At 37.0% G+C, this 25468-nt stretch overlaps 1 protein-coding gene across 7 annotated transcripts in view; it reads right to left on the bottom strand.

Annotated features, from left to right (window-relative positions):
* The window catches only part of tbc1d22b (TBC1 domain family, member 22B), an 81978-nt gene that overhangs the window by 34546 nt on the left and 21964 nt on the right, over positions 1-25468 (bottom strand). For 3 of the 7 annotated variants that reach the window (XM_067394466.1, XM_067394467.1, XM_067394471.1), the window contains exons 2-8: positions 23492-23548; positions 22881-23236; positions 21947-22114; positions 18811-18881; positions 12107-12235; positions 9506-9571; positions 7355-7469 (exon numbers count right to left, since the gene is read on the bottom strand). In XM_067394466.1, the coding sequence (XP_067250567.1) occupies positions 7355-7469; positions 9506-9571; positions 12107-12235; positions 18811-18881; positions 21947-22114; positions 22881-23236; positions 23492-23548 (962 nt within the window). The remainder of the gene's footprint in view (positions 1-7354; positions 7470-9505; positions 9572-12106; positions 12236-18810; positions 18882-21946; positions 22115-22880; positions 23237-23491; positions 23549-25468) is intronic. The other 4 variants (XM_067394472.1, XM_067394468.1, XM_067394470.1 and 1 more) reach the window with 2 other exon arrangements.

Raw genomic sequence — 25468 nt, 5'->3', positions numbered from 1 at the left:
CGCCCATTAGCTGAGGCTGGTGGTTTCAACTAGGTCGTATAAGTGAATCTGGGGGCGGAGCCAGCGCCACACCCAGTCTGTGGCGCTCTCCCCTTCATGTTGGCAGAGCGAGCTGTATGAGGCGCGTTGTTGTCGCGTACGTTATGCCACCATAAGCGACCTGGAATATGGGACACAGTTCCAGTAGTTCGTCTATGTCCTCGCAATGAGCAAGGGCTCACTATGAATTCTCTCATGTTACACCTACGCCAGCAACAGCTGCTCGTTAAGTGTATGTTCTTTTTGCTGTGCCCGGCCTGGCCGCCCACATGCTTCAATACCCCGTATGTAGCCTGTATATTATTCTTGAATGCATACAGTGTTAGATGAGTAACCACGTTATAAGCATTTCGTAGGCGTGTACTCATTGGGGATTATGTTTTATTACTGTTCATAGTAGCTCCGCAGTGGCTGAGCTTTCCTTCTTCGCTGTTCCCACGGCGTTGTTCTATACAGTCCCCAAAGCGTCAGCTTCTGACGCCATGTCGAGAGACCGTTCTCGAAAGGGAACGTCTCCGGTTACTATGGTAACCTCGGTTCCCTGAGAGACGGGAACGAGACATGGCGTAGACTGCCGTGTTCACCGCTCAGGTCTGCTGTACTCTCGTTCAGTCGGAAGATTCTGAGCTTATGCCGCCAGGTCGGCGCATTATATAGAGGCGGGTACCGCCCCTTTCGCCGTCTTGGCTGGCATTGGCCAGTGAGAGTTGCAACTTCACTGGCGTTGTGCAATAGGATTTCAGGAGAATTAGGAGAAAAGGGAGTCCCCAAAGCGTCAGCTTCTGACGCCATGTCTCGTTCCCGTCTCTCAGGGAACCGAGGTTACCATAGTAACCGGAGACGTTTCGTTTTGAAGTTAAAGACATACACATATACATATACATATACATATACGTATACACATATACATATACGTAATATATATATATATATATATATATATAATCTCTTTAACTTCAAAACGAAATCAGATATTTTCACCAAATTTGACTCTGAGGACACCTAAAGTGGTGGAGATCAAGCAATAGGTGGCGCTATAACTGTCAAAAAAAAAAAAAAAAAACTTTAAAAACCATATTTTTCCTTGGTAAATTGCATGTATTGACAGTAAATGGTCTTTTCCATCTATAAGTACTTACATGCTTGCTAAATAATTTATAATACCTTTTTATGTGCTTAAAGCCTTAAAGTGCTTGAACCCTGATAATTGCTGCTCGCAGGTATATTTAGAAATGTTTCTTGCGCAGCAAAGCAGCATATTAGAATGATCTCCGAAGGATCATGTGACGATGAAGAGTGGAGTAATGATCCTGAAAATTCAGCTTTTTACAGTATTTTTTTTAAATCAAATAAATTAAGCAAATAAATGAATAAAAACATTTTACCCCCAATAATTGAATGGCCGTGTATTTCTGTGCTTTTTCAGTATAAACAAAAGGTCATACAGGTTTAGAACGACATGAGGGTGAGTAAATGATGACAGAATTTTCATTTTTGGGTGAACTATTCCTTTAAATATTCATTATTTAAGTTGAAGTGTGTAATTCTGTAAAAGTGCAAAAATAACAGACTTATTAAACTTATAAAACCTTATGTTTGTTGATCAAATACATGTTTTATGCCTTGCAAACTTCAAAATATCTTCTTTTGTGTTCAGCAGAAGAATGAAATTCATACAGGTTTGGAACAACTTGAGGGTGAGAAAATGACATTTGGGTGAACTATCCCTTTGAGCATGTTGATTTCTGTGAAAAACTTTGCTGTTGAAAATGTGTCTGATTTAATTGTCAACAAGACAACATCATCTAGCTGGATAACAAAGATGAGGTTGCAAATGAAAAATAAACTGTTGCAACTTTTTTAGTATCCAAAGAAAACTTTTATTATTAAAATTATTATTATACAAATTAAATATATTATTTGACATTAAATATATTATTTACATATATTAATAATAATAATAATAATAATAATAATAATTATTATTATTATTATTACCCATTTTTTTTACATTGACAATTAGAATCAGTTAATCATGGAGTCTGTTAATAATTAAAAAGATTAAATTCACATAGGAACAGTTTTACAATTTACACAGAAATTTGTGTTTCATGAATGTGGCCCATAGATGTGAAGCAGAAGGGTAGCAGGTAGAAAAATGGCAAAAACCTTTCTGCTCAAACTCTCCGAGAGGAAACTGTCAGTAAACCTCTGCATTGCAGCAGGAAGAACAGCTGATGGGGGCCGAGTGAGAGCCCGGATGGGATTCAAGTAAAAAAAGACGGATGGAGAACGACAGGAAAGAGCTGGCAGGGGGGAAAAAAGCTGGAAAAGCAAAGTAAATAGCCCTCTTTGACCACAAATGAAGCATGGAGTGCCCTGCCGGTCATGGGCCGAGCCATATGTCACTGGCCACAACACTGGAGAGATTCCTGATCCATTTAGCTCTCCACATTTCCACATCACTCCAAAGCTTCGGACACACACACACACACATAGCGCTGCTGCATAAAGCGGCTTTACAGAATGCAGGAGAAATCCTGTTTGTGGCACAAAGAGAGGCTTTGCCACCCTGTTCTCTGACCCTGTGGGGAAAAACAGGGTTATTGTGCCATGTATGTGTATGTGTATGAATGACCTAAGAGATCATTCAATAATCATGAGTGAAGTCTGCAACTCATGAAACAAATCACAGCTCATTCAGGTCATTGCTCCATGTCTCAGGTTGAGCATTAAATGATCCATGCTATATAGCTCAGACTCTAAAAGCGGATTGGCTGAGCCACGTTCAAAGCCGTTTATAAAATATGCCGAAAGATGCACACCTGGTGACCGCACATCAATTGAATTCTTTATGAAAGGAATATTTCACCCAAAACACATCATTTTCACATTCCAAACCCGTATGACTGTCTTTCTTCAGTGGAAAACGACAGGAGAAATTTTGAAGAGATTTATTGGTTGCTTTTTTTTTCTCAACACAATTAAAATTAAAGGACTGGAGCTCTAAGCTTAAAAAAAAAGATGCAAAAATCAATATAAAAGTCTAATAAATGTGGTTAATATGACTCATGCACCATATTTAAAGCTTTTGAACCCATATTAATTTTTTTTTTGTTGTTTAACAAAGAGAGCAAAATACTAGGGATGTAACGATACCCTAATGTCACTATACGATACATATCATGATACTGAACTCACAATACAATATTAAGGCGATACTGTACTTCAAGACATATGGTAAAAGGTTAACAAAAAAATGTACTGTTGATTAAAATTCTAAATTTGGGATTACATTGAAGGTGTAAATGAATAGGCTTGGACTTGATGCTGGTAACCCAATGCACAGGACAATGGTGACACCAGAATAAAAACATTCATGATTCTTGTCACTGACCAGGATATATTAAAAATAACATAGGCCACTTTTTTCTGGTAAAATAAGACATTTGGCATTATCAGGACCCACAAATATTCCCCCCATTACAATATTATGCATTAATCACCATTATATATAGTAGTTTAATGCAGTACTGACACTACAACTCGAAATTTGAACTGAATTTTTTAATTGAATTTGTGTGAACAATATAAAGTACAGATTGTCACTATCTACGATACATATTGTTGCATTTTTATATTGCGATATTGTGACACTATATATTGTTACAGCCCTAATATATACTGAACTGAATCTTAACATCCACCCTAGTTCTACTTGCCATGTTCATGAGAGAAGTAGCCATGTCTAATTCATAACCAATCAGATCAATGACTCTTTAAAAAAAAAAAAAATTATATATTATATATTATATATATATATATATATATATATATATATATATATATATATATTATATTATATTATATTATATTATATATATATATATATATATATATATATATATATATATATATATATATATATATATATATATATAAAATGGTCTGAATGATCCATATCAAAATTTCATATCTCAATTCACTGATTTAATGATCCGGTCGCAACCGGATGGAGGAGAATATAATGGAATATTTACTTGGAATATAATGTCCAAGTCATGAAATACTTTTATAGTGGTATTTCCCAAGCTTAAAAAGCTCCAGGTGCAAATTGCATGGAAAGAAGCGACCGATTCATTATTCACTGACTCACTCAGTGACTGGTTCATTCATCTTCCACAGAAGAAAGCAAGTCATACCGATTTGGAAAAACAGAATTTTCATTTTTGTGCAAACAATTCCTTTAAGAGTAATTTTGCTTGACATCTATAAACAGCCTACAGTTTATAAATTATACTACTATAATACTTTTATTAATAAATTCCATTTTTGATGTACATTCTCAAACCACAAAAGCTGTGCATTAGTAATTTTTACCCTCTTGTGGCTTCTTGCTGAGATTCAGCAACACCACCACCAAAACAAAAACTTCTCTCACCCAGACCATACATCTAATCTGAAATATGCAAAGCGACGGCACAAATAACAGTCCATAAAACCAGGAAGGCAATAAATAATAAAAGGTGAGAATATCACACACCCTCTTCAGTAATAAAAAACGCATGTGTGTGTGTGAGGGAGAGTGAGAGAGAGAGACGGAGACAGGGCATTGATGCTTTACAGAGGAGATTTCCCCGCTGTCCTCTTTGTCTGTCAGGGTAAATGTGATGATTTACCCTTTGAGAATATTCCCTCTCTCTCTGCCTCGTCTCTCTCCACTTCAAATTCTTCGGTGCATCAATACCAACACTTTAAACCGAAGGGCGCCGTGACTCTCCTTCCTGCCGGCTACTCTTTAAAACGCTACTCGCTGATATTGAGCTAAATGTGAAGCGCCAATATTCTCCTATGCAGTCTCTCTCTCTTGCTTTCTCAGAGGACGGCCTCAGCAGAAAGCTAAAAAGCTCGCAAAGGAGCCCTAGAAAGCCACTGAGGCGTGCCGGCCAAGAGAAACAGTGCAGCGAAAGTTGGCAAAACGCGGCGTTTGAGAGCAGGCGAAGCAGTTAGCGCCTACGAACCCAGACGCCACGTTTACCCCGCGGTCTCGACGGCGGGGGTGAAACCCACGGCTGAGGGAGGGTGCTAACCTCACTCTTTTATCTCCCGCTGGCAGCATGTTGGGATCATGAAGTTCGTTCAGAGGCATCGATCGGCGGGTCAAGCCCCCCACCGTGTGCACGGCACCCTTGCAAGCCTCTGTAAACACTTAAATCCAGCCGATCAATGCGGCTCATTCAACCTGCGGCACTGAGACGCTCGCTCACACACGTGATGAATCCCAAACGCACACACATATTCACATGGCCCGCAAACAAATTAGAGATAGAAAGGCCCTGCAGAATGACACGAAAGCGCCGGTATGAAAAATCTGCTTTTCGTTAAATGAGCTTTGTGGAGAAACAGAGGGATGAGAAAAAGACAGAGAGAGCGGTGGGCGAGGTAGACGGCCAAAGAGAGAGAGACAGACAGGGGAGAAAAAGAGAAATCGATTGGTGATCCAGGTAATCTGTGGGTATGTCCCGGTGTTTGCACTGGTGACATTGCAGCAGCGGCACACCGGAGAGATCAATGAGCCTCCTATTGTTCTTCTGTAATCCTTAACTATCCATAAGTAATTAACCTTCACATGAGAGGACAGGAAATAAATAAGGAAGGGAGGGGAAGGCTGCCGGGTGGAGGGAGAATAGCAATGAGGACAAGAGCTGGAGTGTCTATTTCCCTCCCTGTCTCTCTGACTTTATCTGTCTTTCTTTTCTGTCCCTTTGTCTGTCTGTCTGTCTGTCTATATATCTAATGAATATCTCTGAATATCTCTACAAATCGACTGCTCTAAGACAACAGATTGAGCAATAGATAGAGCGATAGATAGAGTGATAGAGCAATAGAGAGACAGAGCGATAGATGGACAGAGTGATCAATAGATAGAGCGACAGACAGACACATACAGAGACAGACAGATGGATAGAGCGATAGATAGATAGATGATAGACAGACAGATAGATAGAGAAGCGACAGACATACAAACAGACCAATCGACCGTCAGACAGACAGACAGATAGATAGAGAGAGTGCGACAGAGATAGAGCGACAGAGAGACAGACAGACGGATAAAGCGATAGACAGATAGAGCGATAGATGGACAGAGTGATCAATAGATGGAGCGATAGACATACAGACAGACAGATGGATAGAGCAATAGATAGAGCGACAGATAGATAGATAGATAGAAAGAGGGATAGATAGAGCGACAGAGCGACAGACAGACACATACAGAGACAGACAGATGGATAGAGTGATAGATGATAGACAGACAGACAGACAGACAGACACATGGATAGAGCGATAGACAGAGAGATGATAGACAGACAGACACAGACAGACAGAGCGACAGACAGACAGATGGATAGACAGAGAGATGATAGACAGACAGACAGACAGACAGATGGATAGAGCGATAGACAGATAGAGAGATGATAGACAGACAGACAGAGCGACAGACAGACAGAGCGATAGACAGATAGAGAGATGATAGACAGACAGACACAGACAGACAGAAAGACAGAGCGACAGACAGACAGAGAGATAGATAGAGCGACAGACAGACACATACAGAGACAGACAGATGGATAGAGCGATAGACAGATAGATAGATGATATAGAGCGGCAGACACAAACACAGACTGACAGACAGATAGAGCGATAGATAGAGCGACAGACAGACAGATAGATGATAGAGCGATAGATGGACAGAGTGACAGACAGACAGAACAGCCGAACAATATATAGATAGATGGAATCCAGATAGATAGAATGATAGATCAATGTAATGATTGTTCTGTTTATCCATCTCTCCTGTGTCTCTCTCCCCCATCTGCCTCTTCCTGTGTTTTTTCTGTCAATCTTTCCTTCTGTCCATCAGACTGTCTCTCTCTGTCTTCCCATCTCCCTTTCTTTCTGTCTGTCACTCTTTCCATCTGTCTCCTCCTTTCAGCATTTGTATCTCTCTCTCTCTCATATATCCACTGTCTATCTTTCATAGTTTCTTTCAAAGATAATTGATATTCTGTATTTTTGCGTCTGACATTTTCACCGGATATTGTCAGTTTGTTTACATTTATACCACCATTTTCCACCATCATCTGTCAGATAGCATCCTGTCTGCCTCTCTCTGACTCTGGCATATCATACACGTCAACGCGACATTAGTGGAGCAAACAAAACTGATGTGCTCAACCAAAAGGACACATTTACAAAGGTGAAGAATCAGTCAAGCGGACTGACTGATCCATGTGGAAGGTTATTAGATGCTTACCTACGAATTCAGAGAGGAATACCACAAAAAAAGGTGTGACCAGGTCATTAATGCCCTGCACGTATCCACTAGCGGGGTGACGGATGGCCCAGATGAACAGAATCCGCTCAAACACCTGAAAAACAAGACAATCGCTTTTAATGATTCACAAAAATCATTTCTCATAAAGAAGTGTGATTGTTGTGTAGGCTTTTGGCAATTACTGTTGCTTAATTCCCTCTTGACAGACCAACAGGTAAACTCATTTGGATGCATGTATTTCCAAAAGCAGCTGCATTCAAGTGCTCTGCACCTTCTTTATGGGTTACAAGTGTTGTTCATTCACATCTAACAAGTTAAAAACACCACAGCACCCCCTGCTGGTAAGCATTCAAAGGAACAGATTTAATATCATCAGCGGATTTACTGAAGTGTTTTTTTAAATTCTCTTTTTGATCAACTATTATGCATCAGGATAATATCAGGATCAGGATAATATTTTGGATTGCCAAAATAAATAAATAAATAAAAAGAGCTGAAAACCGGTACACTGAACCGCCTCAACAGCATAAAATAAAATAAAATATAATATGTTTACATATTTATGTGAAAAATTTTTGAATATAATAAAATGTTAATTTTGTTTAGTAAAAATATATGGTATTTTATTACGTAAATTGGAATAAAAGAATGATTAAATCATGATTAAAAATTGACATTTTTCTTTTGACAAAAATAAATTGGAATAAATGTAATTCATTTCATATTTTATATATATTTTATATACATACATGTATACACATACATACATACATACATACACACACACACACACACACTAGTGCTCAAAAGTTTTTTATGTTTTTAAAAGAAGTTTTGTCTGCTCACCAAGGCTTAATTTATTTAATTAAAAATACAGTAAAAACGGTAATAATGGTGAAATATTATTACAATTTAAAATAACTATTTACTATTTGAATATTTTTTACAAAGTAATTTATTCTTGTGTTGGCAAAGCAGAATTTTCAGCATCATTACTCCAGTCTTCAGTGTCACATGATCCTTCAGAAATCATTCTAATATGATGATTAATTCCTCAAGAAATATTTGTTATTATTATCAATGTTGAAAACAGTTGTGTAATTTTTTTCAGGATTCCTTGATGAATAGAAAGTTCAGAAGAACAGCATTTATCTAAAATACAAAGCTTCTGTAACATTTTACACTACCGTTCAAAAGTTTGGGGTCAGTAAGAATTTTTATTTTTATTTATTTTGAAAAGAAATTAAAGAAATTAACACTTTTATTCAGCAAGGATGCATTAAATCAATCAAAAGTGGCAGTAAAGACATTTATAATGTTACAAAGATTAGATTTCAGATAAACACTGTTCTTTTGAACTTTCTATTCATCAAAGAATCCTGAAAAAAATAAATAAAAATTGTACACAAATATTTTGTACAATTGTAAACAATAAATGTTTCTTGAGCAGCAAATTGACATTAGAATGTTTTCTGAAGGATCATGTGACACTGAAGACTGGAGAAATTATGCTGAAAATTCAGCTTTGCCAACACAAGAATAAATTACTTTTTAAAATATTTTCAAATATTTTTACTGTATTTTTAATTAAGTAAATGCACCCTTGGTGAGCATATTATATATATATATATATATATATATATATATATATATATATATATATATATATATATATATATATATATATATATATATATATATATATATATATTAGTTGCAATGCATTTACACATTGATGTATTGTTATTTATGCCAATTTAAGAAGAACTTGTCATATTACAGTAATTAGAATCTATTGAGAATCACCACTGAGAAAAATGTGAATTAGGAACAAAATAATAATAATAATAAAAAATGCTCTGATGCATTATGATAATGGTAATTTGGGGGAAATGTGCTTTGTCTTGCAAATAATTGTCACAATGAAAAAAAAAATTAATAGTCTTAAATTTAAAAGGTTAAATGTGACATGGACATGACTGTGTGTGACTCAATATTTTAACTTTGTGATTACATTAAGAGTGTAGTGCCTGTTGTGTGACATCAGGCCGTCTGTATGACCCTGGAGAGTCTGACACAGGTGTGGTGTGCAACAAGACTCAGGTGTTGGCGCCACAGAATATCACATACCTCCTGCACCAGCGGCTGCTGGAACAAAGGAATCAAAGGGTTTGTCCTCGGGATATCGATGTGAATCTATGGAAAGACACACACAGGTATATTCAGGTAAACTTGAATGCACACCCACACAAGTTAACGACTTGGAGTGTCAGAAGCACAGGTGACCTGGGAAAAAAAATAAGAGATTAAATCAATATGCCCCAAAAGCACTAAATTGAGTTACATGTGCCTTTTCCCTTCCAGTAAATGGAGGGAAACCATCAGGGTCCAAACTACACATGCTATCGATTTGGTTTCGTAACAAGCTACACACAAAACCTGCATGAATTCACTTTGAAAATGGACAGCGCCACGTCCAGTCGCACATACAGGTGGCGACCCTTCTCTTTCATCTGGTTCTCTCCTATTTTCTTCCCTCTCTCCATTTCTACCTCCATCATATGTTTGACGAAATGGCTTTGTAGTAATGCAGGTCACTCAAAGGCCACCGAAGTCCAGTTTGCTTGTATTCACCGCCATTCCTCGCCCTCTCAGACTGTGACCACACTAAAAGGTCATTTAGTGTTTCTGCCCAGACAGCCAGGGGCCAGTCCAACGGTTCTGTACGACCACATAAATCCTTTTAAAGGTCTGTGTCCGATTTGTATTGCAGTAGATGAAATGAGGGGCTGGGAGCCAGTGAGCCCTGAGGAACCGGACAAGAGAAGAGAGAAGGCAGCGCATAACAATCGACTACCAGTCCTGCACCATTAACCTGAGTTTTACAGCCCATAAGAATATTGATCTCGGACCCCTCCCCCATTAATAACACGCAGTACAAAATCTGGGTGTATTACTACTATAGCTTTCTGGAGGCAGGTGTAACCTTGACTGCAGAGATGATGGGGTTCCTCAACGCTGTGGCGTCTGGTGTAGCCTAGTGGTTAAAAGGACCGTTTACCCAAAAATCATCCTTAAATCAAATTAATATGTTTAAGCTTCAAAGAAAAGATGCAAAAAAGTCTCTTAAATATAGTTTATATGACTTGTGTACTACATTATGAGTCTTCTAAAGTCATATGATATCATAACGAATCAGTGAGTTGAGCTAGAACCGATTCAGTTTGATTCATTGGTGCCTCATTCAGACTTCTCAGATGAAATCTATGCAAGTATTATATGCAAAACCCATGGGCTTGTAGGTTTAAAGGTTGTTTGTTCAAACTAAGCAAGGATTGATCTGTGAATTATGACCGTCGCGCCTCTGAGTAAGACACTTAACCCCAGGTTGCTACAGAGGGATTGTTCTTGTAATGGATTGAAGCATCTGTTAAATCACAAATTAAAAATAATTATGTGCCAATCTACATTTCTGTCTAAAAGAAATACTTTTATTTACCAAGTATGCATTAATCAAAAGTGACAGTTAAGACATTTATAACGTTACAAAAGATTTTTATTTAAAATAAATGCTGTTCTTTTGAATTTTCTATTCATCAACGAATCCTGAAAAAAAAAGAAAAAAAAACTATCACAGTTTCCACAAAAAAATATTAAACAGCACAACTATTTTGAACATTTATAATAATAGGAAATGTTTCATGAGAAGCAAATCAACATATAATGATTTCTGAAGGATCATGCGACACTGAAGACTGGAGTAATTATGCTGGAAGTTCAGCTTTGCCATCACAGCAATAAATATATTATAATAGAAAATGCCTATTTAAAATGTTATTAATTAAACTATCATATTTCACAATATTACTGTTTTTACTGCATTTTAATTAAATTAATGCATCCTTGGTGAGCACAATAGACTTCTTTCAAAAACAAAAAAAAAAAATTCTAACCATTCTAAACTTTTTTTGAGGGATGTATGGAAACTAAAAGCTGCCCTTTAATAGCAAAATGTACTGATATTTAACAGATAAACTTTGGAAATTAAAGACATACAGTAATTTATGTTAATTTTACAAAATGTTGCATTCTACAAGATCCTTTTCCACTCAAATTGACATCTTGGGAAATGGTGACAGTCAGCATACACCTGTGTATTATGTTGTCCCAATCAACTCAACCTGGATTTAAACTAGTATTCTGGGTTGCTTTCAACGTAATGTCTGAGGATGGCATATCTGACATGCTGTCTATTAGCACAGACAATGCATTTCCTGTTTAAATGCACCAGGGGATGAGTAAAAATACTCTGTAGTGACTGACACAATGATGTGGTACAATAAAATTAGACATAATAATGTACACAATGAACTTTTATATATAAAAGTTCTGCTGAATATTTCAGCAGAACTTTTCCCAAAACACTCTTAAACATCTCCATTACCTAGCGTGAAGATCTCAAAACAGAACATTTAAATGTTTGAATACTAAATGTACTTCTGAATAATAACAGAATTAAGTTACATTTTTGTATCTTAATTGTGTAACACTGTTTCATGTATACTGTTAATCATGTATACTGTTAATTCATGTATTACTGTTAAGCCTGCTTTGTAAGCAACACTGTGTATTCCAGTGGCCTGATAAAAGTGTTACTCATGAACATTATGCACAAGTCAGAATGGTCAATTTCATCCAACACTTCCCATTTTTTCATGTATTGAGTTTTACCTGTCTGTATGTGTCTCTGTGGTTATCATCTGTTCTGGAGTGGTAATACTGCTCGATGAAGCCGAAATACTCCTCCCTCTTCCTCTGGAGAACCAGATCCCTGCGTTCCCTATTGGCTGGAAGATAACCCTGAGAGAATCACAGGGAGAGAGGAAATGCAAATTTAATAGTATTTAGAAAACAACTGCTATATACTCACATCCTCCATGTCTTCCAAGTGCATATTGCCTTGTAACTAAAATATAACCTATAAATAATGCAAAAATAAAGATATTAAAAACAGCAAGATGTAACTTCAGTTCAATGCAAGAAAATAAAAGTGTTGGATTGAAAAAGCTTTTAATCTTTTTCAGATCTACAGATTGGATCATTTCAATAAGATGACCTTCTTTATTGTGCTGAAGTCAGATGATTAATAAATGCCTTTCAGAATATGATCTCATTTTACTGATTTAATGCAACCGGCTTTTTTGACACTTGTTAAAAATCTACTAATGAGCGAAGCAAATCAGGCAAGTTACATTTCATTAAGTTCTTAGCAGATGCTTTCTTATTAAAGTGCCTTACTAAACAAATTGCATGAACCACATTATCATATATATGCTAGGGCAGTTGTGAAGGTGTTGCTAGGATGCTCCAAGTACTTGCTAGTTCATTGCTTACTGATTACAAGTCAAAATATACAAATGTCACGGGGTCTTTTTTTTTTTTTTTTTGGAACAAGGTTCTTATGATTGCCAAAGCTGCATTTATTTGATCAGAAATACAGTAAAAACAGTAATATTGTGAAATTTTATTACAAAATTTAACTTTTCTATTTGAATATATTTTAAAATCTAATTTATTCCTGTGATGCAAAGCTTTTTCAGCATCATTACTTTAGTCTTCAGCATCAATGATCCTTCAGAAATCATTCTAATATGCTGATTTGTAATAATATTAATATTATAATATTATTGTAATAATATAGCTTTATGAATCTTGTTTCAAATCAGTGGTTCAGAGCATTAAGTATTAAGTATTATTAAGTATTAAACTGCCATAGTTACGCCCCTCCAGAGGTGAACCACTGAAATTTCAAAACACTTATGACGTGACGAATCCTCATTTGCTGAAATCACGTGACTTTGGCAGTTTGATATGCGCTCTGAACCACTGATTCGAAACAAAAGATTCGTGAAGCGAAATTGCCCATCACTAGATATTGTTGAATAAAGTCGTTATTTCGTTTTTTTGGCGCACAAAAAGTATTCTTGTTGCTTCATAACATTAAGGTTGAACCACTGTAGTCACATGAACTGTTTTAAATATGACTTTATTAGCTTTCTGGGCATCTTGCTGGCAATGGAGTCCTCACTGAGCCATCGGATTTTTATCAAAAATATCTTAATTTGTGTACCGAAGATGAACGAAGGTCTTACGTGTGTGGAACAACAACATGAGGGTGAGTAATTAATGACAGAATATTGGGGTGAACTAACCCTTTAAAAGTCTTTGTCACTTTTGATCAATTTAATGCATCCTTGCTGAATAAAAGTATTCTAAATAAATAAATATTTAACATTTTATTAAATATATAACTTTTGAACGGTAGTGTATGACTCGGGTCTCTCCTTCAATGTAAGTCTATATGTTTTGTTTTTTGTCCATTTTATTGTCCATGGGGGCGAAATTTTGCCTGTTATACTGTACACAGTGAAAACTTTGTAATTCACATTGCATGAAGTAATTGCTTCATTTTAATACTTTGGGTTAGGGATTTGAACAAACCACTAACTCCAAGTATGAGCAATAATAATAATGATGCTTGCCTTAGCAAACACAACTAACTAAGAAACGCATTTGAGAATACAGAAAACAGACCTCAGACCTCAAAAAGTCAAGAAAAAAATCCACAACTCAGGGAGAAACTTCTAATCATGTAGCTACTAAACTAACACACAGGCAGGATGCAATTGTGTTAGTACATACTTGGTAGCTACAGACGAGTCCCTAAAGAGCAGACAACAAGTGCAGGCTATTTGTAGAGCAGACGTGGAGGCGTGGAACTGTCAGTTAGATTGTTGTCACGACTCTCCATCATGTTTCTGAAAATGGTGTTTTTAAAGTGTCTTCCCCTCCCATTGTTTCTCAACTCTTGTTTTAATGAGCACACACAGAGTTGCCGAGTGCTTGAACACAAATGATAATGTACATTCAGAATCTGACTCTCAATTCAGCTCACGCCTGTAGCTTCAGGCGGATAATAAGTGCACAAACTCAGCTCGTTTGGATTTGCCCCATCATTGGCCTTTCAAAACTGTATTAACGACTATTAAATTCTATGACAGAAATCTAAATGATCTTAAAATGGCTTTCCAATGCAATTCTGAGAAGGTTTTGCTGAGGTTTGTGTGCTGTAAAACCAGGATCAAAGTTGGAAACATTCACATTCACTGACATAAACATGATATAGTCTTACAAAAACAAAACGCAAGTGTTACTCTTTATAATTACAATTTGAACATGAAAAGTGAAGACAAAACGCTTCTATTTGGCACTCTACCATTTCTTTCAGCAAGCATCCACCACTATCTTTATACATATGGAATTCTTTCGTCTAATCCCCAAACAAACATTGCATGAAGCAGTAAAAGCTTGGAGGAGCTGGGCCGGGGTGGGGATTTGCTTGTACAGCTTAGCCTGGAGGTGTGTGTTATTGACGGTGTAAGTATTCACCAGAAACGCAAATAAGGCTTGTAAAGCATTCTCCAAACATCAGCACACATAGAGCCATAACACAGCAGCCCACTCTACCCCTCCTATGATGGCAATCACATTTCTGCTGACATTAATTGCTCAGCAAGTCCAATATTGCAAAACAAATCAATAACACACATTGAGCTGAAAGTGACATGGATGTTTTATACCCTCTAAAAAAGTGTAAAAAATGACTGCCCACCATATGCAGAACTAAACCACAAAGTTTGTGATGTTGGATTACCGTAGGTAAAAAAGATTTTTACTTGCTGTAATTAAACAGTAATTTATCGTTTTTTACTATTCATTAAAATGAATATCCATTTGGATTTTTAAAACATATTTAACAAAATTATTTTCCCTAGGAAAAAAACAGATATATTCTCAATCACAGATGTAAAAAGAACATTTACAGCCAATACAGGCAATTTACCTTTTAAAGATTTATAACGGTTATTAATAGGGGTGTGACGAGACGAGACTCGAGACTGAGTTCACGAGATGAGACAAGATTTTTACATAATATTTTTAAGAAATTCTCAATGGCAAAATACATGACTAGAAAAAATATTCTGCAGGTGTATTTGAAATGTTTTAACTAATCATCTTGTAATGAATGTCATTTCAGTTCTACTTGCTGAGTATGGATTATCATATGCAGTAAAAGACAACAATACTCAAGCACTGTAAAAGGTTTTGCCACTAACTCAACTGACTGACTTCTCTTCTGTATGATTTCAGTCTCTTCAGACCTCACTGTACATGATTTATGAGCTTCTACAACTTTTGACCTCCTAACTGAACTCCTTTCCACAAACTGATCATAGAAATAAAAACAGTATGAATAAAAATGGTAACACTTTACAATAAGGGCTCATTTATTAACATTAATTAATCAACATCAACTAACAATGAGCAATATATGTGCTACAGCAGTGGTTCCCAAACTTTTTAGCTTGGAGTACCCCCTGAAGGGATTACCATCCTTCTGCGTACCCCCTCTTCCACTTCGACTGCAGTCACACCTTTATCATTAAGGGTCAATATTTGCCCCCTAAATTGATTTTCCAGTTCATATTTTTACCTTTATGAATAACTATAAAATAAATAATGTTTTAAATAAAAATGTTCAATAAAGAAATATGCAATGATGGTAACACTAAATAAAACTTTTAAACTAAACCCACCAGTAGGTGGCAGCAAGTCATTGTTTTTATGAGTGAGTCATCGAGTCATTCATTCAGTATTGAAGCAAGTGGCTGTGAATGAATCATTGAATCACTGACTCTCACAATTCGTTCAAAGCCGCAGAATTGTTCGCAAAACACAGACGTGTGTTGTAGTTCTGCTGTGGTTTTCGTTAGAGCTATTATTTAATTGCAAAATAGAGCAAATACTGACAGTACTGTGTTTAAAATGTATGTTTTGGTTTTTTGGCCTGTTGTTTTATGGCCTGTTGTATAATAATGTCACATTTGCAGTCATGTGGATATTTGGAAACAATTCTTGCTCGTTATCATCATTAAATACAAGAACTCGCACAACAAGGTATGTTTTTGTATCGGAGAAAGTTTGAGTCTTAAATCGAAATTAATCCACTATATGTGTCTATTTGTTCTTCATGTGAGTAAGTGCTAAGTCTCCACTTTTACAAAGGTGCATTGTCGAGAACGGCAGTAAAGTTAATTTAGCGCGATTTAAGGCAGCAGACTGCACACAATCTATCATATGTGGATAGAGTCATTTTTGACTGCAAATGATGAGGTAATTTGATTAAATGTACTGGATTTACGGCATTTTGGCAGATAGAAAAACATGCTCGGTTTTAATATTATTTTAAGGTAGAATTAAATGAACTACTTAGCATTTTTTTTTTTTTTCACGTACCCCCTTTTGTCACCTCACGCGTACCCCAGTTTGGGAACCACTGTGCTACAGTATTAATTCATCTTTGTTTATGTTAGTTAATAAAAATAGTCATTCATTGTTAGTTCATGATAGTTCACAGTGCATTAACTAATGTTAACAAATTAAACCTTATTGTTTGTGCTTAATACGATTAAGAGAAAACTGTTTTTCACACTTTACAATATTAACACTTTACAATACTGTTATTAACACTTTACAATAAGTGCAACCATAATCGCACTCTCAATATTCAAAGTGCAAATAAGACCAAATTTTTCTTTGATACAGAGCTAAGAGATGGTTACAACTACATTGCCCGGCCTAAAAAAGCTTTCATATTGAGATATATTTGCATTCATCAGGGAGCAGCTTTCAAAATGCGGGGTACTGAAACCGCGTTTGAATGTGCCCTCGCGTTTACTTTCACTTTCACGATCACGCGTAAAGGGGCGGTCACACTGCATTTTTCGTTCCATTGACTTCCATTCAAACGCACACGAATGCGTCAGACCGGAAACGCAAGCTCGTGTGAAAAATTTCGCATTTCGCTGCGTTCCAAAGTTCAAGTTTGGTGAACTCTGACCTGCGAATTCGCATCACGTGAAGACGTGCGACCAGTAGAAGATCGATTCGTCACGGCATGACCTCTTGGCTGAATTAAAAGAATTATATTTTTGCAGTAAAGTCGAGTAGGTTCTATATTTTTACATTTTAAATGTATTACCTTAAGTTATGTGTTAAATTCATGTTTATAAAAAAGACGCTGTAGACCGTGACATCATATCACGACCGTTACAGCATCCGAAAAAATTTCGCACGTTCAAAGTCTAGTATGACCGCGGCTTAACTCTGTAAATATGGAGCGGCGGCGACCGTTATCCAACTGAATTAAATGTTTTTTATTTAAATACAAAGCAAAACAACAGTGGAGGCGTAATGTAAACGTAGCGGTGGCATATTCTTTCCTAATCATCCTAACGCTCTGTCATGGCAACATCACGAGACTACTTTTCGCCTCAACGAGAAATCTCGTCACATTTCAGTCCTTAATAACTAGGGGTGTGACGAGATCTTGTGTCACGAGATCTCGTCACACCCCTAGTTATTAAGGTTGAGACAAAAACCTAGGACTAGTTTGCAAAAGTTGGTTTTAAAATAATTTCCAATATTTAACAAACGATTCGATTGACAGCGGCGGTCCTAGAGGCAAAACTGCTCAGAATGAGGAGTTCTACCATTTGGTATGAATGTCATGGGCGTGTGCGAAAAATCACATAATATACAATCCTTTACACACATGAAAAATTCAAAGATGCCACCCGGTGGTTGATTTCTTTCAAATTTGCGTCAAACAAGGCCCAGCAAGTTTCGTTCCGACTGGCTTCCATTAACTTTATCTGATAGCTGCTCAAACGCCATTTGCCGCTGCCGGCTAAATTTTTCGAGATACACAAATGTCCTTAAAGGCAGTCTTGTCGCCTTGGACAAAGATACCGGGTGCCAATTTTCAATTTTTACGTTTTTTTCCATGTTGTAGCACCAAGTGATCAGTCGCTGCATCCTTTTTCACGCAATCACAGAATGTGTGCCGAGTTCGGTGAAAATATCTCATTCCGTTCACGAGCTATAGCCATCTTAGTAAATGTGGCTCTACCCACTTAAGTTTTGGCTGCCCTTAGAGCCTGTGAATCGAATTTTCAACTTTTTTTTTTAATAATTATTGACAATCAGACTCCAGAGAATCTTGCTAGTTCGCAAAAGTAGGTTTACGAATAAACGAATATGAGGAATGTTTTCACTGTAGTGCCCCTGTCAGGCCAATTTGGGCGACCCTTGGTGACCTTGTAGGCGGTGTGAGTACTACCAACCCTCAAAGTTTCAAGTCTCTATGACTTACAGTTGTTCTGCCCGATCACTTATGTGAGCAGAATGAGTTCAAATATGCCTAACAGCATATTTCAGTACAATTCTTCCCTCTTTTCCACAACTTTTCTTTCAACTTTTTTTTTTTATAAGAATTGCGAAATGGAACTGATAAAGTACTAGTAAATACTTACTGATAAAAGTCTCCAGGTGACTGGCCGAACCTCACGAGGGATTCCTGACCAACTATGCTTCCGTAACTCCTCTGTATGAACAAAAAGTGTAAAGTTAATCCAAAATGACAAATACTTCAATAGCACAATAAAACTGTTGAGTTATTCTGTAGCTATAGCAGTAAATAGCTGCTGATAATACTCAAGCTGATGACACAATCATACTGTAGTTTAAACCTGAAAGTACACTGTGTAAAAAGAGACCTGCAGGGGCAAGAGGAGGGGATTGGAATCAAATTAAGTGGACCAAACAACTGAACACAGCCTTAATCAACAGTTAAAAGCATGCATCAAGAGTTTGTTCATAAATATGTGATAGAAAATTATGCAAGACATACTTTAAATCTGCCTTCACAGGCCAGGTGTCACTTAACTTACAGTTCCATCAACATAATCGATAAACAATTATTTTTAATTAGCAAACACATTCACAGTTTTCACTGCCATGCCACCTTGATCTATGGTAACTCCAATAAGACTTAACTGCACATTGATTTTAAAAGTAATGGCTGTGATGTTCAGGATTCACAGGTGATCAAGCAATGGCTTGGGATGTTGGCATGATGTTTGAAGAGCACCTTTAAGTCAGGTAAAGTCAACTTTATTTATATTGCGCTTTATGCAATCCAGATAGTTTCAAAGCAACTTAACATGATAACATGAAATTATTCAATGATGCAAACGGTGTTCATTTGAAGTTAGTTCAGTGTTGATTCAGTTCCATTGCAAAGATAATCAATTATTAAATTAGTTCATTTCATTTATAAAGAAGTTCTGCAGAAAATGTCATCATCCAGATAAGAAACATCTGTGCCGTGGTGTGGCCAGCACCGATGTTTATCTGTGGTGCACATGTGAACACAGCAAGATTGAGCTTGGTTTTCAGTATTTCACAACCCCTTTTTTCCTATCACACAGGAAAACCTTTTCTTAATCTGTTTTTGTCTAGTTTTCCAGTAAAACATCTAAACATCTTTACAAGATGACGCATTTACTTGAGAAGGACACTGATATAAAGATATTAACCCTAGCATTCAGAGAACATATCTTGAAATAAGTTTATTTCTTATAACATCAGCTGTTTCTTGTTTAAAGTATAATTCTCAAATCATAATAAATTTATTCAATGGCTAAGTAAAATAAACTTAATTCAAGACCAATTATTAAACAAATTATCTGCCAATGGGTAAGAAAAATAAACTTAATTTAAGATCCATTATTAAACAAGTATTTAAAAATATTTGTGTTAATTAATATATCTTAAATTAGGTTTACATCTTAAACAATTTTGCTTCTCAAGTGATTTGCTTTGTTTTAAGGATGTTTGACTGGGAAAAAAAAAAAAAAACATACAAATAGTATTAAGAAAATTATTTTGGCAGTGTATTTGCTGTTGCTTCTCTTCTATGTCTCTGAAGAAAAATATTCTTTACTTTAGAGATTTAGGAGCTACTGAAGAATTACTCTGGATAAAGAAAACCAGTTTAAAATTAGTAAAAAATTTCTTCAGAAAATTTGTCATCGCAAAACTCGTATATTTCATATACTATATTTGTATGCGAATGCTAGGGTATTCTGTGTGGTTGCTAGATGGCTTCTTACCGGCACCAAGCCAAAATAGCATGGAAAGGGGGCCGAGAGCAGCAGCTCATTTGCATTTAAAGGGACACACACAAAAACGGTGGCTTGTTTTTGCTCGTACCCAAATAGGGGCAAATTTGACAAGCTATAATAAATGATCTGTGGGGTATTTTGAGCTGAAACTTCAAAGACACATTCAGGGAACACCACAGACTTCTATTACATCTTGTAAAAAGGGGCACTTTACTAAAGCAGATGCCTCTTTAACATTACAAAAAGTATCTATAAACAATTCAGGGCAAGCTACATGCTAAAGTGTGACTGATAGTAATTATAATCCTTGCCTTTGCAAGCACCACGATCAAAGAAAGAAAAATCGATGGTATTGTACTTTTGAATCTTACAATAAAGAGCAAAGATAATTGTTGTCATGACAACCAGATGAATAACAGTGAATTTCAGCCATTCTCTCTGTCTGTTCCTTTTTTATTATCATTGAGTGGAGCTTTTCAACTCCACAATTCTCAATTACTTATTTTGTCATTGTTATAGAGACAACATTACATTGCAGGTGGATGCCATTAGACCAAATATCATCGATCTGTCCAGGTGCTGAAGCCTACACTACTTTTGTGAACTCCCGCCAAGCCCTCTGGTTCATTGTGATCAGCGAATATAAAACTGCTTTTCACAACGCCTATGAAAACTTAAAGACTTGCTGAGCAACATCTGGTGAGATCGCTCCTGGGTCGTTTTTGAGTTAGAACAAACATGAAACCGATATTCAAGCGCTCCTAAAATACTAATGGTATTGGACACCTGCCAACCGTCCCATGATAGCAGAATGATGAAAGATCTCAGAAGCCATTATGAACAGAATACTGTGCAGGGAAGCCCCTCCAACTATATCACAAGCACATTTTTCATAAGGTGCTGTGAAAGAAGTGCACAAGCATTATTTTCCCCTCCAATGACTGATGGTTCTCGTTCCCCTGTGATTTCAGTCTGTCACTCAGAAAGCTCAGAGCCTGCGGAGGCTGAAACTATAAAGCAAAGAAGAGTGAATCTCTTTGATAGCATCATTATAGCATCAGCGGCACAAATGAGAGAAGGCACACGCAGAACTTGTTTTTGTTCCACCAGCTCGCAGGTGCACTCAAAGAGACGATTTGTTGGAGAACGTGGGGAGAACAGAAGGGCCTCTCAGCATGAACTCAGGAAGAGTAGGATAACATCATGGATGGGTTTTATCCATTCTGCCATCCCACACCGTCTCACCTGGCAAAGAGATTTAGCTAGAGGCTGAAAAGCAGGCGAGAGAACGAGGTGCGAACACATGTGAGGGTTTTTGTGGCTTTCTGTTTTGAGATGGTCCGGATGGATGAACATAATTATCTTATAAAAGTAAACAAGTAAGCCCCACAAGTGACCAGTTTTTTTTTTCCCCACTGAAAACAGTCCTTTTTTTTACATTTAATCCTAGCAAAATTCACTAATTGTTTGCTTTAAAGCTTACCCAGGTCTGTGTTGGGGCTGGCAAGTAGCTGCTTGAATTTATCCAACCGAGTCTTCTCTCTCACAGTCATGGGCGGAGCTCCTGAGGCATTTTGGTCTGAAATGCGGGCAACTAATGGAATGACGGGACGCACAGGAAGTGACTGCTGTTTCTGCAGGGTATTGCGAGCTAAACAGGACAGAAAGATACAAATATTAAGCATTGTAAAAAATAATAAAATATATTAATATATCATATATATAAATCCATTAAAATATCAATGTTATTTTTTATAGTAGGGCTATTTTTCAATTATGATGAATTTACTACCCGTTTTTCTAACCCTTATCGAGTTTAGCCATTAAATTTAGTTGAAAGTATATAGCAGTCAAAAAGTCATTTATACTGCCGTACCAGCTGTATAACAAACAACAATTAGGTAATATTGATACTTTTCAGAATACAGGCAGCCAAAAATGAAAATTCTGTCATTAATTACTCACCCTCATGTCGTTCCAAACCCGATAATTTCATATGATGATCAGATTTAATTTAGGCTTTTATTCACATATAAACATTGATCAGCAAGCATATACAGAAGCTCAGCCGAATCTCATTGGTTCTCTCACGTCAAGCAAACATGCTTGAGCAACTGATGTGTGCGATGATGAATATTTATGTGAATTTCAACCTGTTCATCAAATAAAGCGATCATGTCTCTTCTGAAAAATTGGACAAAAATCACTCAATTCATATGGTTTAGTTTTACGATCTCTTCATGAACTTTTGAAGTGTCAGTGTCAGTTGCTTATCTGTCTATGGAGGAACAGAAAGCTCTCAGATTTCATTGTGTTCCGAAGATGAACGAAAGTCTTACGGGTTTGGAACGACATTTTAAATGCATTTTACAGCTTCTTACAATGGTGTAGCTGAAAAACAACAGCTACCAGCATACCTGCATTAACATTCAGCTGGGCGTCGCTACAGGACTTTACCACCCTGCCATTGGTTGGACCACTTTCAACATCCAGTCGATCTTGATCGTGGTTTGTGTTGATTGGTTCCTGCCTGTCTGATGGGCGGGGAAGTGGCTCTGTGTCCTCTGGGGATTTGAAAAGTTTGAGGCGGGGCGTCTGAGGCGTAGAACGTGATTGGACCGGGGAAGAGGAGTACTGTTTGAGACTAAACATACCGTCATCCTCTTCATCATCAATGTCCCATGCATCATTGGTGCTCCGGGCAAATTCGTGGAAAGTTGCGGGTTTTTTGGATTTGGTGTTCAAACTGCTGGCCTTCGGAGTGTCTTTTAATCTGTAGCAAAACAAATAAAGCGCTTTTTAAAGCACACATTCTATAATACATAGATTGGTTACAGTAAGAAAGGAAAATGCATGACAAATAAACAATCAAAAGTTGCAAAAGGTTTATGCAAATCTTGCACTCAAACATGTTCAGATGGATTTGGACCACAACTGAAATCCCAAAAAAAAATAAAAAAATTAAACAAATAACTGAAAAAGAAATGGCTGATTTGCATGCAGACAGGCGACAGCTATCAGCACTTACGGACGGTGTCTCCGTGGGTCCAGAGGAGGGTGCTGTGCTCCATATACTGGCTGTAAACTAAGAGAAAGAAAAGCTGACATGTACTATAAAGAGTCAGAAAAAGGGCTGGGTGACCCTGAATACTTTCAGCCTTTTGACAATATCTGATATAAAATTTAAATATTTACAATCTCATGTTGTTCCAAACCCTTATGATTTTCCTTCTTCCATGGCATGAAAAAAGCAAACTTCTGAGGAATATCTTGGCCAATCCACTATTTTATGTAATGAAAGAAAATGAGGACTGGGAATGTCAAGCTCCAAAATGACATACAAAACACTATACAATAATAATAAACGTTTAAATCAGAGATGCCATTAAAACATTAAAACGCCCTCATACTCATATTTCTGAGTCACAAGATATGGAAGGATAGTAAAACTAGGTTAAAGACACACGGCTATGTTCATAACGAACGAGTGACGAGTGAAATGACTTGCCTTTACGGTACTTTGGCAAAATACATATTACATACTGCAAAAACAGTAAGAATAGTATTGCAATATGCTATTCCGAACACAGCCTTAAAAAAAAAAAGTAACAACCAAATAAAAATTGCACTTAAATCATTTCTGTTTTGACATTCACAATGCTGCTTAACTGTATATTGCAAATATATCCAAATATAACTTTTTTGTTCATCCCCCAGCTCTAGTTGAAAATCACAATCTGGAGATGCAGAAGTAGGTTAAAACAACTCCTGACCAGGAGGATAGATATGCTAGTGCTTGGTGACAGGAAAAAATACATCTCAAATTAAAAAAGTCAAGCACACTGCTGGGCCCTCCATATTACAACGATATATAAATACAAATCTCTACAATATTAGAGGCTATAGTGAGTTACTGAGCAATATCCTGCACAATGGTGAGATAAGTCCAAACTCTGCAGTGCTAAGCAGAATTTTTACGGGCAGCACAGGGCCATAGGCGTGGTCATATTGTTGAAAGGAATATTAACAGTATGGTTGTTACAAGGCCCTTTTCTGTTGAAATCAACACAATTCTAAATGCATTATGTGCAAATGGGACCACAGAATAATTGGCAAAAACACAATGTTGTTGAAATATGGCTCATCAATTTTTATGAGTACAAAATAAAAGGTAAATTACTTCCAGATATGTAAGCAAGCCGCTTGCATTTGCATTAAATATTAGGCTGTGTGAGCAAGGAGTGTGTTTGAATAAACGAGCGGCTTGCCGGAGGGCAGCATTATCTTAGACTCATGGTGTTCCTTCTGCTATACACACACAGATGCCTTTTCCACACTATAATCTACATACAAAAGCTAACGTAGTGGGAGAACTGTCAATATAATTATTCATTTCCCTTAATAGGAATTTCATTAAAGTGAATTAAACAAGTCCATAATTTAGCTATCAACAGACAGACCTTTTTTGTGTACCACTATTATGATGCTTTTCCACTGTGTTTTACGACTCGGCTCGGTTTGCATTTCCATTGCGGTTAGTACCGCTTCAAAGTGGGTGGGATTATAGACTGATCATTATAGTTTTGCCGCCTCTACTGCCAATGATGCTGACGGTTCTCTCAGAACAATCAGTGATCTGCAGTGTTTATACGTCACATTTTAGTATCGGTACGGCTCGCTTGGAACCTCAACCGAGGTGGAACTATTTAAGCGAGCCATACCAAGCAGTGGAAAAGCTCCATTAGGGTTGTCAAACGTACTGGTGGTACCAGTTTTGCCAACTGTCACAAGACAAATAAGCAACAGCAGCTTCAAAAACAAGCCCAATATTATTATATTATTTCAGTCAGGACCAACTAACAAAATCCCCCTACTGAGAACAGAGCAAGCATCAATGGCAACAGAATGACACTGATTAAGTTAAACACAAGTTTAAGGAGGAGCTGGGGAGGAGGTGGGTTGCAAGCAGAGTGCAGTGGAAGCAGCAAAGCAAGCAGAGAGACGG

Source organism: Chanodichthys erythropterus, chromosome 9 (assembly GCF_024489055.1).
Source record: "Chanodichthys erythropterus isolate Z2021 chromosome 9, ASM2448905v1, whole genome shotgun sequence".
NCBI classification, from domain to species: domain Eukaryota; kingdom Metazoa; phylum Chordata; class Actinopteri; order Cypriniformes; family Xenocyprididae; genus Chanodichthys; species Chanodichthys erythropterus.
The sequence above is the reverse complement of the archived record's forward strand: the minus strand, read 5'-3'. Positions and strand labels throughout refer to the sequence as shown.